This window comes from Schistocerca americana, chromosome X (assembly GCF_021461395.2).
Source record: "Schistocerca americana isolate TAMUIC-IGC-003095 chromosome X, iqSchAmer2.1, whole genome shotgun sequence".
NCBI lineage: Eukaryota > Metazoa > Arthropoda > Insecta > Orthoptera > Acrididae > Schistocerca > Schistocerca americana.
Window position 1 is genome coordinate 593,985,421 of NC_060130.1, and position 13,479 is coordinate 593,998,899.

The window sequence follows — 13,479 nt, forward strand, 5'->3', positions numbered from 1 at the left end:
ATCTTAAGCAGCCTAGAGAGTAAATAAAATGACACACATAATAAGACTACAAAATTATTTATTTATCCATGTGAAAAGCATCCGACTTCAGTACACAAGATAAGACTACAGAATGATAGCAAATGACACTAAGGTTGTGTCCAAATGTAGATGGAGATGGGGAAAAGCACGATTGTGAATGTGTTGGAAGTTCACATGATCCAGATAACTCACGCTGATTTTCATCAGCGAAAATCTCTCAAACAGTATTAAACTATTTTCCTGGCACATTGAAACTATGTGCCAGACCAGAACTCAAACCAGGATCCTTTTCCTTTCACAGGCAAGTGCACTACTAACTGACCTACCCAAGGAGGACTCAAGACCTGCCCCCATAGCCTTACTTTCATCAGTTCGACTTCTGCCACTTTCCGAAAGGCAAAGGCCACATTTGAGTCCCAGGTCTGTACACAGTTACAATATGCCAGGAAAGTGCCAAATTAGGGCATATTCTGTTCCAAAGTGAAAATTCATTATTGAATATTAAAATAAATGGATGTGAAAGTTAAAACTGTGGAGTGAACTGGGATTCAAACTCTGACACCTGCCTTTCAGAGCAGTGCACCACCAGTTTCATCATTTGAGCACATTTCCCAGACCAACTGAAAACTTTCCCAGGCTCCTCCCATTTAATTCAGAACTCTGTAGTGACTTTTCCACAGTGCTGTGACTAGGGCCATGAGCAAGGCTACAGTGCAGGGTTTTGGCCTACCCACAACTCAGGGTTGTTGCTAACAATTATTCTAATGTGAATAATTTCTGTACTTGTATGTGAAAGTCTTAGCTTTCAGATCTTCATACCATAACAATTCACTTTGTGTACGTTTGTGTTAATAAAACAAAGTAGTGTGTTGACTGATTTAATTTTTGACACAATGTTGCATTCGAATATGCACATTAAATCCATTTCATTTCTTTCCAGTTGAGTGTTGTCTGTGTTTTCGCACAGAAAGCGTAAAAAAAAAAAAAAACCGAAATCATGGCTTGGATTTCACAGAAGCACCATCTTCATTGAGGGCTTTGTCTTGCAATGTGTGGCAAGTTGTTGGCACAACAACAACAACAACAACAACAACAACAACAACTAAAACTAATCAGTCCATCAAAGCAAAATTTGACATAACTGCTCAAGAACCCAATCATACGGCTGAAATGATTTACAGCCATTGTTGTTGTTGTTGTTTCTGTCCAAAGACTGGTTTGATGCACCTCTCCACGCTACTATGTTCTGTGCCTGTTCATATCCAAATAACTACTGCAACTTACACCCTTCCGAATCTGATTACTGTATTCATCTCTTCGGCTTCCTCTATAAATTACAAATTTTACACCCCAACCTCCTCCTCCCCCCCCCCCCCCCCCCCCAAGACACTCCAATACTAAATTGGTGATCCCTTGATGTCTCAGAATGTGTCTTGTCAACCAATCCCTCCTTCTAGCTAGATTGTGATACGATTTTTTTTTTCCCCTCTCCAGTTCAATTCAGTACCACCCCATCAGTTACATAATCTACCCATTCAATCTTCAGCATTTCCTGCAGCACCACATTCCAAAAGATTCTATTCTCTTCTTGCCTCAACTGCTTATTGTCCATATTTCACTTCCATACATAGCTCCACTCCCGACTAATACTTTCAGAAAAAGACTTCTTAACACTTAAATCTATATTTGATGTCCACAAATTTCTCTTCTTCAGAAACGCTTTTCTTGCCATTGCCAGTCTACATTCTACCAGTGGAAAAATGCTCCCATCAGAGCACAAGAAAGGCAAATATGCCCTTACTATTAAAAGATAGATTGAAAAGTGGGTACCAACTGACTCATTCTACCTTCAACACCTTTAAAAATTTTCACAAAAATATTGGCATGCAAACATTCACAAAATTTTTAACATGTGTCACCTCTCACTCACACACTAGTCCATCACTGGAAGTCTCTCACACTCATCCACTCTTAATTGCTCAGTTGATCTCACTCATTTGGCCCAACTCATTCTCATAATCTCTTTGTGGCTCTCCAACTGTCACTGCCTCTTGTCTCTCAGCCACAGTTGCTTTCATTCTGTCCTACTACTACTGTCTCCTCTCACTGTCACTGCCTCTCTCTCTCTCTCATTATCTCTTACTGTTAATATCTTACTCACTGCTGCTTCTCTCTCTCTCTCTCTCTCTCTCTCTCTCTCTCTCTCTCTCTCTCTCTCTCTCTCTCTCTTTCTCTCCCTCCCCCCCCCCCCCTCCCGCCCTCGTTGTCATATACTCTGTGCAGGGTTTATATGCTGACAAGGAAAAAATTCCCGGATTTTTCCCAGATTTCCCAGTCAAAAATACACTTTTTTTGTGTTAAGTGACAATATACTTTCCCTCAGAACTGGGAAACTTATCAGTCCTTTGAATGGTTAAGGTCTTATACATTGGTGTATAGCAGTTTAGAAAAACGTTTTGGAAAAATCTGATGTGTGGCAGCATTTTTCTGCATATTTTCATATTACAAAGGTGTAAATTTGAATTCCATGCAACACCGGCTATTTAACACGGCGGCTCCAGTCTTCCTCCACAGATTCCGGAGTGACGATTGGCGGCTGTTGGCGGTCCCTGACTGGTGGATGGTGATATAGTGTGACCATCTGCGGCAGAAAAAGGCTCGTGCGTGTGTGTAGTTCGTGGCTGATTGAATGTTTGGCAGGAACGCCTCTAGCGCCGGCTGGCGGAACGCGCCAGCACTAAGTTGTAGGCGTGACTTAACTCTGCCGCAGTAGCCGACTGTTGTGTTTCTGCGGCTGTGCGTGCCATGGCAATTACAGTCAAAATTGTATTATAAGGAAACTGGATTTAAAAAATGCCAAATTTGTCGACGTTAAGCGACCCAAACTTAGAAAATGGTTTGGGCTTGCTATCCTTATAGGGATTGTAAAAAAAAGCAAGGACCGATGATTACTGGTCAACAAATCCGTTGATAGATACACTGATATTTCACAAAATTATGTCCACACAACCGATTCAGACAAACATCATCATTTTTACATTTTTCCGACAACAACAATAGACCGGCTTTTCAAAGTGAAATTCGTAATTGATTATTTTTCCAAAAAGTTTAAAGAAACATTTAATCTAAGTCAAAACATCTCAATTGATGAAGTAATGATACCATGGTGTGGACAGTTAAATTTTAAAGTTTACAATCCGTCGAAAATTACGAAATATGACATACTCATTCGGATGCTGTGCGATTTGAATGGCATCGCCGCTACATGGAAAATTATTATAACAGTGTAGAACTTGCAAAGAGGTTACTTGAAAAGAAAATTCGAGTTTGTGGAACGATGCGGCAAAATAGAGGATTTCCGGAAAAATTGAAGCGCGCAAAATTCAATATGTTTGAAGCTTGTCATCAACGGAAAGGTGACAAGCGACTGGCGACAAGCCAAGTAATCCGAATTAGCGCTGCCAGCGCCAAGCGAATAAATTTGTACGAGACATGCAGACGGCAAAGTGTTAAGTAGTGTGAAAACACAAATAGGTAAAGTTAATGGTTTAAATTAATATACATAGTGTAGATAGAAGAAAAGCTACGCATTCACTTATAATATTTGTCTTTCTTGCATATGTCACACTTTAAGATACATCACCCAAATGTGCCAGTAAAATTTTAAATGACATGTCTGGTCTTCTGGGCTCTAAATTCTTCTAAGTGACAGGTCCTCAAAGTGTTAAGTTTTATATGATAGTCACAACACTCTGCGATTTAAGAAATTCATCGTACATTCTCACACATAACATAATTCATCTTGCGTAAAAGGAAATTTACTTTAAAAGTAACGCTTTTCAAACCACTATTCGCAATATTTTCCCGCTACCTGTTAGAAATACGTTTGTTTCAACAGTTCCTAGAGAGCATCAGAAACCAAGTGTTACCACGCGTGTGCAAAGAGGAGAATATTTGCCTTTTTTGTGCTCCAACAGGAGCATTTTTTCTGTTGCTTCCCTTCTTTTCCCTGCCACAGCAGGGAATTTCACTAACCTGTAAAGAACTTTACGGGCAAGTAAAATTTTTATATTTTACTTATATGAAACTCAAATAACACAGAACTAATTTTACACCTCAGCTTGGATTTTATATGCAAAAAAATTTCGCATGTGTTTCAGCACTACAATGTGGAGTTCCCAGAACTGTTCTGATGATAACAGAGACATTTTACATCATATTTCACTATACTACATCACTTTATAAACTACCCCTTTGCCTCGCACTGCATTTTATATGCATATTTTATGTGCATAAGTAGCGTAACTTTGAACCTCTGTATCTCTGAAATGGATAGAGATATCTAGAGAATTTTCATGGCTGTTGAAGACCAGAATGTTAGAAATACATCATAAATATTACAGCCATTTGCTGTGCACAGCCATCTTGGAACCTGCGACTTGGGTATGGCCCACTACTGACAGAAAAAAGTGAAAAATGCTTTTTCTGGTTTTTTTCTCAGGAACTGCCCATGGATTTCTGCAAAGGGTATATCCGTCAGTTTATTTAAATCATGGGTAGACCCCTCATCAACCAAGTTATTTAATTTTTTACATGCATGAATAGGGTAACTTGGAACCTCTATATTTGGCAAAGGGATAAAGATATCACAAATATTTTCAAGGTTTTTCAAGATCAGGATCTTAGATATACATTTTGAAAATTTCAGCCATTTGCTGTGCATAGCCATATCTTGGAATCCTCGATTAGGTTTTGGTCCACTGGTGACTGCCCTCTTTGGGGATTATCACCAGAAAGAACCAACCGATTTGCTCTATTTGCGTAGGAAGGAGGAAGTCTGTAATATCGCTACTCTGACCCTGTACCGTCAAGCAGTGATTAAAACAATCTTTCTGTTGGGTATACAAATGATCCCTATCCCAAGGGCTATCCAAAATACATGACCCTGCTTTTTTATCACCAATGGATCCAAGATATCAGCACCAGAACATCAAATTTTTATGCACAGTGTTTTGAAAAGTACTGCTAAGTGTGATGCCCCATGTATCCCAATACCCTCTCTACTTTGGCCATCATCAGTTATTTTGTTCCCCAAACAGCAAAACTCTTCTACTTTAAGTGCGTCATTTTCCTAATCTAATTCCCTCAGCATCAACTATGGGAAGATATAACCGTCATTTGACTATGATACACTTTATTACATGATCTAGATTTCAGCCTTGGGCCATTTTCAAGTGGTAAAAACGTCAAAAATCATCTGACCTGTGTTCCGCATAAACCTAGGTCATGTAATAATGCCTTCCATACAATCAAATGGCAGTTAGATCTTAAGTTTTATACAACTAGCTCCACATTTTTACTAAATTCCATTACCTTTGTTTTGCTTTTGTTTATGCCCATCTTACATACTCCTTTCAAGATACTGTCCACTCTGCTCTTCCAAGTCCTTTGCTGTCTCTGACCGAATTACAATGTCACTGGCAAATCAAAGTTTTTATTTATTTTCCCTAAACTTTAATTCCTACTCCAAATTTTTCTTTGGTTTCCTTTATTGCTAGCTCAATATACTAAGTGAAGAACATCATGGATAGGCTAAAACCCTATCTCATTCCCTTCTCAACCATTGCTTCCCCTTCATGCCCCTCGACTCCTAACTGCCATCTGGTTTCTGTACAAATTGTAATTAGCCTTCTGCTCCCTGTATTTTACCACTGCCACCTTTACAATTTGAAAGAGTATTCCGGTCAACATTGTCAAAAACATTCTCTAAGCCTGCAAATGCTATAAATGTAGGTTTGCCTTTCCTTAACCTGTCTTTTAATGTGAGTCATATTGTCAGCATTGCATTGTGTGTTCCTACATTCCTCTGAAATCCAAACTGATCTTTCTCAAAGTTGGCTTCTAGCAGTTTTTCCATTCTTCAGAAAACAATTTGTGTTGTTGTTGCACATGATTTATTAAACTGATAGTCTGTGCCAGATGGATGAGTTTCGTCATGGCTAGCTGTCCCGAGGCTAACGATAGTTCTCACAAAAAGCTGTATACTCCTGGGGCCTTGTTTTGGCTTAGTACCTCAAATGCTGTCAAATTATTCTCTCTGTATCTTATCTCCCACCTCGTCTTCATCTACCTCCTCTTCTGTTTCTAAAATCCTGCCCTCAAATTCAACTGTTCATCCAATAAAACACACTGAAACTCCTTCCAGAACAAAAGATAACATTTGACACCATCATATAAGCTGCGGCCAACCAATTTCGTGGACTGCACTTTTTGGACACCCAAAGTACTAGAAAAACTTACTTTTTGGCTAAAACATGTTCCAATGGCCATACTGTATTAGCTCTTGGCTCTTCAGGCACTGCTACCACGCTGATGGAAGGAGGAGAGAAGCACATTCAAATATTAAACTGTCACTAAACATGCAATTCACAGAAAACCCAACATATAACATTTCGAAAACATAACATTTCGAAAACATCAGGAACGAGAAAGGTTCTTCAGGCATGCCAATCATTGTATGGGATGAATGTACAATGGCTCACAAGAGGTCGCTGGAACCATCAGTTGATACACTGAACGACTTGGGAAATAATCAGGTTCCATTTGGTGGAGCATTGGCATTACTATCCAGTGATTTCAGGCAGACGTTTCCAGTCATTGTCATGTTCAATTATACTTCACTCAATACCAGTTGATAAATTGCATGCCTCCTTGAAATATTCAACTTTCTGGAGTGCAGTGAAAAAAAATGCATTTAATAACAAATATGAGAGTTTATCTTCAAACATTTTGAAGATAATTACTCAAGGTCAGTAGCGGCACAGAACCTGTAACTCCAGAAATAGGAAACATCACCTTCCCATCTACTTTCTGCAACATAATGAATTCCAAAGTGCCAAAACGAATTATCAAAAATCACACATGGCTGAGTGAAGAAATATTCTAGTGGCTAAACAATGTGGACTTCTAAATAGAATTGCAGGTGAAATAGTGACGCACAACTCCATTGGCTCTCTAGTGAGCTAAAGTGAAATAGTGAATTTTTCACAGCAATTTCTTAATTCTCTCTCTGTTTCCAGATCACCATCGCACATCTGAATTTGAAAATTGGAGTGCCAATTACATTACTCTGAAACTTCAATTAGCCGAAGCTACGCAATGGCACCCAATTAGCAGTTAAAATTTGATGAACAACCCAACTGAGGCAACAATTCTGAGTGCATCTCGTAAGTGTGAAGACATACTACTTCCACGAATACCACTCATTCTAACCAACATGGCATTCGAGTTCAAACGAGTCCAATTTTCAATGTGTCTTGTGTTCACCACGACTATTAATGAAACACAAGGGCTCTCTTTGCAAATGCACAGTGTGAATTTAAAAAAAAAAATTTCTTCTCTCATTGGTAAGTATATGTCACATGCTGAGTCTGTAAACCATGTAACCTTTATGTTTATGTAGAAAATAAATAAACAAAAAATTGTCAAACCACGTTTTTTTTACAATAAAAAATGATTTTCTGAGAAAACATTCTTTTTCCTTCCTTTCCTTTCCTTCCACACAGTCACAGTAACATAAGACAGGGTATTGAACTGAACTGAACGATGTGCTTTCACAGTGAATTTGTCTTCACTACGTTTAGGTAGTTTTTTATAGTTCAGCCTCAGGTCACACAAATCATTCTTTACCAGTCCTGACTTGATTGCAGGTTTGCTTTAAAAAAGAATATAGTGAAAAAACTACATTTTACAAATGAGTTACTGTGTAACATTCAAGTACATGTAGTTTTGAACAGAAATTAGTTTTATTTTGCAATCTAGTTTCCTAACGCTGTATTTTTTTTTTCTTTTAAAAAATGTGTGATGATTACTTGCTACCAAGATGGAACTGGTAATGATACCACATTTGTTTGACCTGAGACTGAAATATTACAATAGAAACTGTTTAAATGTCTGTTATTGTGTTCCCCTCAAGTAGAATGACTAGTCCGTGTTGAGGCTTTGAATCAACAGGGGGAGCATGCTCAGATGGTGTAATTTGTAGTGCACAGTTCAAGAAATTTGGGGATCTAGATTTGCATCCCACAGTGGCACACAGTTTTAACTTGTCACATACAACTTCCATAGCAAATACTCTGCTTGGTTTAAATGTATTTATTTTAATCCTAAAACAGAAAATACTTTTACTTGGTTTTAAAATGTACATCAAACAAACTTTTGCACTACCTATCAGCATACCAATTTGTAAATTTAAGCTTCCTGCATGTAAAATTATCAATACCTGAGAAACTACAAATGTGAAAACTAAGCAGTGCTACTACCTGTAGACCCTGCTATGAATCACACCTCTCATCACAGATCTTCAAGCAAAATATTTATGTCAACTACTAATGACCACAAAAACCATTTTTAACATACATCAAAAATGCTTTTAAATAGTTCTCACACTTCATCATCAATAAAATGTCAAAAAACTCAACATTATTATAAATATAAAACTTACATCAACTTCTGATGCATCATACTCTTCGCTCAAATTAGGAATTTCTGCCGTGCCTTCTATTTCTGTGTTCTTTGAATCAAGAAGACAACCTTTCCATTTTAGCTTCAATTCCCATTCATAAAAAAATATTAATTTCCCTTTTCTGTTGTTTGCTACTGCTTCTCCCTCACATTTCTCCACCTCTGTTATACAACATTTAGCTGTGAAATAAATAAAACTTTACTGAAGTCTTGCTGCTCATTTGGCTATGCATACAAATGTTCGACATTAAGATAAAAATAAGTAGCACATAACTTTTGATACCTTGTGTTACAGCAGAGGTATCACAAATTTTAATTATTTTAAGATAGCTGAAAGAGGGTGGGGGGGGGGGGTGAGGGGGATGAGGAAGAGGAGGAGGAGGGGGGGAGAGAGAGAGAGAGAGAGAGAGAGAGAGAGAGAGAGGAGAGAGAGAGAGAGAGAGAGAGAGAGAAGAGAGAAGAGAGAGAGGGGGGGGGAGGGGGGGGCAGGCAGGGATCTTTTGCTTATAAGGGAGAGAGCACAAACAAAGCATAATAAGGAAACAGCCCAGTAGTTGCCTAAACTGGTTTAGGTATAACAGCAAAGATTTAGATGTGTGTTCAAATGGGGAAGTCAGTCACACTCTTAATAAATGGAACTGAAACCTTACTTGGTTTCAACACTAGATCTGAACAAAATCTAATAAATAAAGCTTTAGAGCAATAAAAATCTTACCACAGTTAGATTTTCAGTTGAAGACCATTTCAGGTACAGTTTTACATTTTCTTTCTTACACTGTTCAACTGAAACGTCAAGCCTTCCCTAACTAATACGAGCCTTAAGTTTCCTACCCATATAATACTGTAAGTACAGTATTTTGGTGGATACCACATAACAGAAATTGAATACTACACTTTAATTATTCAATAATATCACTGAATGGCAGCAGAAGCACTTTCTTTCACGACATAAAAATGATAATTTGCATAATTTCTTACAGTAATGAGAGCAGAGAGATTGTGAGGTACTGCTGTTTATTATTTGTGGCAACTTCTTACTCATCTACATCTACATCCATACTCCACAACCCACCATACGGTGCGTGGTGGAGTGTACCTCGTACCACAACTAGCATCATCTCTCCCTGCTCCACTTCCAAACAGAATGAGGAAAAAATGACTCCCTGTATGCCTCTGTACGAGCCCTAATCAGCATAAAGAGTCTTTTCCCCCCCTTTGGTGTCGGAAGCACAGTTGCAACATTGCATATGTTGTGTCCTATGTTTTCATACTAAGACATGCCAATATTTTATCAGTATATGCCACTATTTATGATACCAGAACAAAATGAAATGAATACTTACACTATTTGGGGCATAAAAGGAGTACAGCTTCTCTGCAACATGGAAACAACTGCTGTGGGGCTGACAAACAACTTTTTCAAAAATCCCTTCATTAGGAGAAAAATGAAAGACAACAGGAAAATGAAACAGTAAAATGAATCTGTTCCTGGATCGAAAGGAACACTGAGTACAGAAGTAATAAAGGACATTCAGTAAAGTTTAAAATTTCAGCATACTACTAACAAACAGCTGTTGATAACAGACAGTTTCCAGTACAATAACTGATGAGGGGAAGGAACAGGGAAGCAAGGAAATTCATGATGAGAATGTAGAAGCCAAGAGAGAAAAATACTAGTGTCAATGAAGACAAAGAGAATGGCAACAGCTGAAAAGCTGATGTTATCATGTCTTAACATTTAGAATGCTGGTATGGGGAGGAGGAAATGCCATGTTCTCGCTGTTATATTTCACAGTGTTCTCTGTAAGCAACAACTAAAAGGTGCAGAAAGTATCATGCTCACCCATAACCCAGCCGTTGTATGTCAAATACAGGAAAACATTTACTGTCCAACTGATGCATCACATGTTGCAGCTCATCCTACTGTTAATTAAACAGTGTGGATCATCCACCACCTTTCATCTCTTCTGAAGGAAGATTTGGGTTTAACGTCCTTTTGACAATGACATCACTGGAGACAGAACAAGCCCAGATAGAACTGGAGTTAGGTGTAGGAAAAAAATGTCCTTTTCAAAGAAACCATCCTGACAATCTTAACAGATTGAAGGAAACTACATCAAATCTAAATGTGGATAAGTGGACAGGGATATGGACTCTTGCTCCTTCTGAATTAGAGTAATTCTACAAAGGGACTTCACAAAGCAAGTTACACATTATTATGTTAAGTGAATTAACTTTTACTGAATGCTGCACTACACTTAAAAGCAACAAATACACGATACTGTTTTTCAACTTAGTCACAAAGTATCTGTAAGCAAAGGACTGCATGTTCTTAGTCATTTATATTAAATATTATTAGTGGAGGTACCTCTTCATCACTTTACTCCTCTGTCTGTTTCTCACAGTCTCAGTTATTTCTAGAGAACATCAGGCTACGAACTTGGACTGGGAAGGTCCGGAAGACTAGCGTATTATATTACCTGTCGAATGAGTAATAAAATTTGTTGTTTCTTGCAGTATCATGTCAATATCCATTTCTTGAAATATCACGATACAGGCTTCTGAGGAGTGGGCTTCTCAACTGGCTGTTCACAGGCTCCACCTCAATGGATCTGTGGGGGTCTAGTGTGGTTGATAAAATTATCAACTCATCATCATTGCTCCACAAAATATTGAGGTAGAGAGATGCTCAGTGTTTGGGGAAAGATTCCAGCTATTAAGCACTCCTCATAGTGAATCCCAGCATAATGAAACCACATCCAGTAGTAGTAGTAGTAGTAGTAGTAGTAGTACAATAGTGCCCCGTGTTATAGCTACAGTGGGAGTGCATCAGGAGTAAACTGCAAGTTGCATGCTTATTACTTTGGATGGGATAATGGCACAAATTAGTTTCTAAGGATTTCCTGGAGATAGCATTTGTATGGTGTCAATGACCTATGGCTACAAAACATTGTACACAATGTACCTTTCACAAAATCGTTTAGTGATGCAGGTGCTAAAAATTATTTCCTCAGTGCACCACAAGAAGTTCTAAGGACAGAGAGGTACAGTGTAGCATTTCTCATGTAACAGATTGGTAGGTGTCTGTGAGAAGCTGTCAAAAATTTAAGGATTTATTGGCTAATCACCATGCACAATTGCTTAAAATTACAAGTGAAAAAGTCTGATGGCACAAGATGGGGTTGAAAGGTGAAGGACCAGACACACCTCACCCTTTCCTATACATTTAGCACAATACAAAGCATGGATATGATTTTGGAAGACCACCACCAAGTATACTTAGTAAGTCTGTCATATTGAAAGTACATACATCAGCAAGCCAGCAGTGACATTTTTCAGCAATGGCAAGAGTCCATCATGTGAAAGCTGCAACTAGCAGGTGTCTGTTACGAGGCGCTACAACAATCATCTCTAAAGGGCAGAATATCACAGCTGAAACCAGTAATTGCAATAGGAAAGCAGTGATTGTTGTCCAGTAAATAAAATATTGAAAGAGGATAAGTTTTCACTCACAGCATTCTGACATGCCAATTACAATATATTTAACAATCAGTAAACATGTCCAGTTAGGGCAGAATATATCATACCAGTACTTGCGGTACACAGGGGTTCACAGGAGGCAGCACGAATATTAGTTTGTTTGGATGAATGGAGGAATGATTGGTTGGGGGTTAGGGGACTACAGCAAGGTCAGCAATCTCTCTGTCAAGGGATAGTTCATCTGGAGTTAGTGACATCTGCCAAAAATATGATCAGATGATGATGTGTGTAGGAGTAGTAAAAGCACAGAAGGTAATATTGATGCCAGAACTAAGAAATAATTGACAGAAAAGAAAAAGTGTATTAATCAGGCCAGTACATAGGTCAGAGCTGACAAGAGGTCATCTGTGGCAAGATAAGTCCCACCCACATCCGACCCCCCCCCCCTCTCCCCCCACCCCCACCCACCATGCCAATTCAATTAAGGGCAAAGAGAGTTGCAAAGTAAAAAATGCTTTCTACACATGAGATTTCTACCAGTAAAAATGGTATTTAAAATAAGAATAAAAGTGCAACTGGTGCTGTTTTTTTATTCCAAATCAATACTACAGCCTGCATCGTCATGCTCCATATGCTGGAGTGAAACTAAAAACGAGAAGACTAAAAACTTAACAGACATCAGCTGACCTGTAAATAATAAAAACAGTGAGATAAATAATAAAAGCAACAGGTGGGTGGCACCTGGCAACTATCACCAAGGGCTCCGCATACAATAGGAGCCATCCTTCCTGCAGCTGTCCCACCACTAAGCCATTATAGTCAAAACTAATAGAAAGGAACAGCACCCACTACTCAGCAGAGTGTTACCCCTAAAATAAGTATAAGGAGTGTGGCAGTGAAAGGGGAAAACTGCATTTAATGCAACTCAAACAGTAAAAGGGGGATGACAGAGGCAGATGGGAAAGGAGGTAGAGTTGAGGTTCCCCAGACCCAGCATTCAACGGGAGATGCCCCAACCACCTTGCCCCTGCCCTGAAGTTGGTTTAAAATGTTACATCTGAGAATAAAAACCATTTTCATGCGTAAAACAGAACTAGTTCAACTGTGTGTGATTTGTCCACCAATATTAGAGGCAAAGAATCTCTAAGAACATGCTTCACGTGGAGAGCTAAAAGAAGAGGCAGTTTCAGAGGAATACGTGAGACTAAGGCTCTGCAACCACAACATAGGGATGGCTCATTACATAAAATAAAACTATGGGTTACTCTGGTAGGACCGGTGTGGAGGCAACATATGGCCGTCGATTCTTCCCAGAAGTAACTTAAGGAGGACTGCCATGCAGCAATTGTCTCCTTGATAGTATGGAGTTTATTAGAGGGGGAAAGTGGCACACCAAATGTGCTCCAGGGATCATGAAAGTGAATGTTTGACAAAGAATGCTTCTCTAGCCAAACG

The 13,479-nt window shown here is 38.8% G+C and overlaps 1 protein-coding gene across 1 annotated transcript in view; it reads right to left on the bottom strand.

Moving 5' to 3' along the window:
- Positions 1–13,479, bottom strand: part of LOC124555240 (activator of 90 kDa heat shock protein ATPase homolog 1) — an 87,589-nt gene that overhangs the window by 18,148 nt on the left and 55,962 nt on the right. Inside the window, exon 4 of the mRNA XM_047129100.1 lies at positions 8,525–8,724. Within this exon, the coding sequence (XP_046985056.1) occupies positions 8,525–8,724 (200 nt within the window). The remainder of the gene's footprint in view (positions 1–8,524; positions 8,725–13,479) is intronic.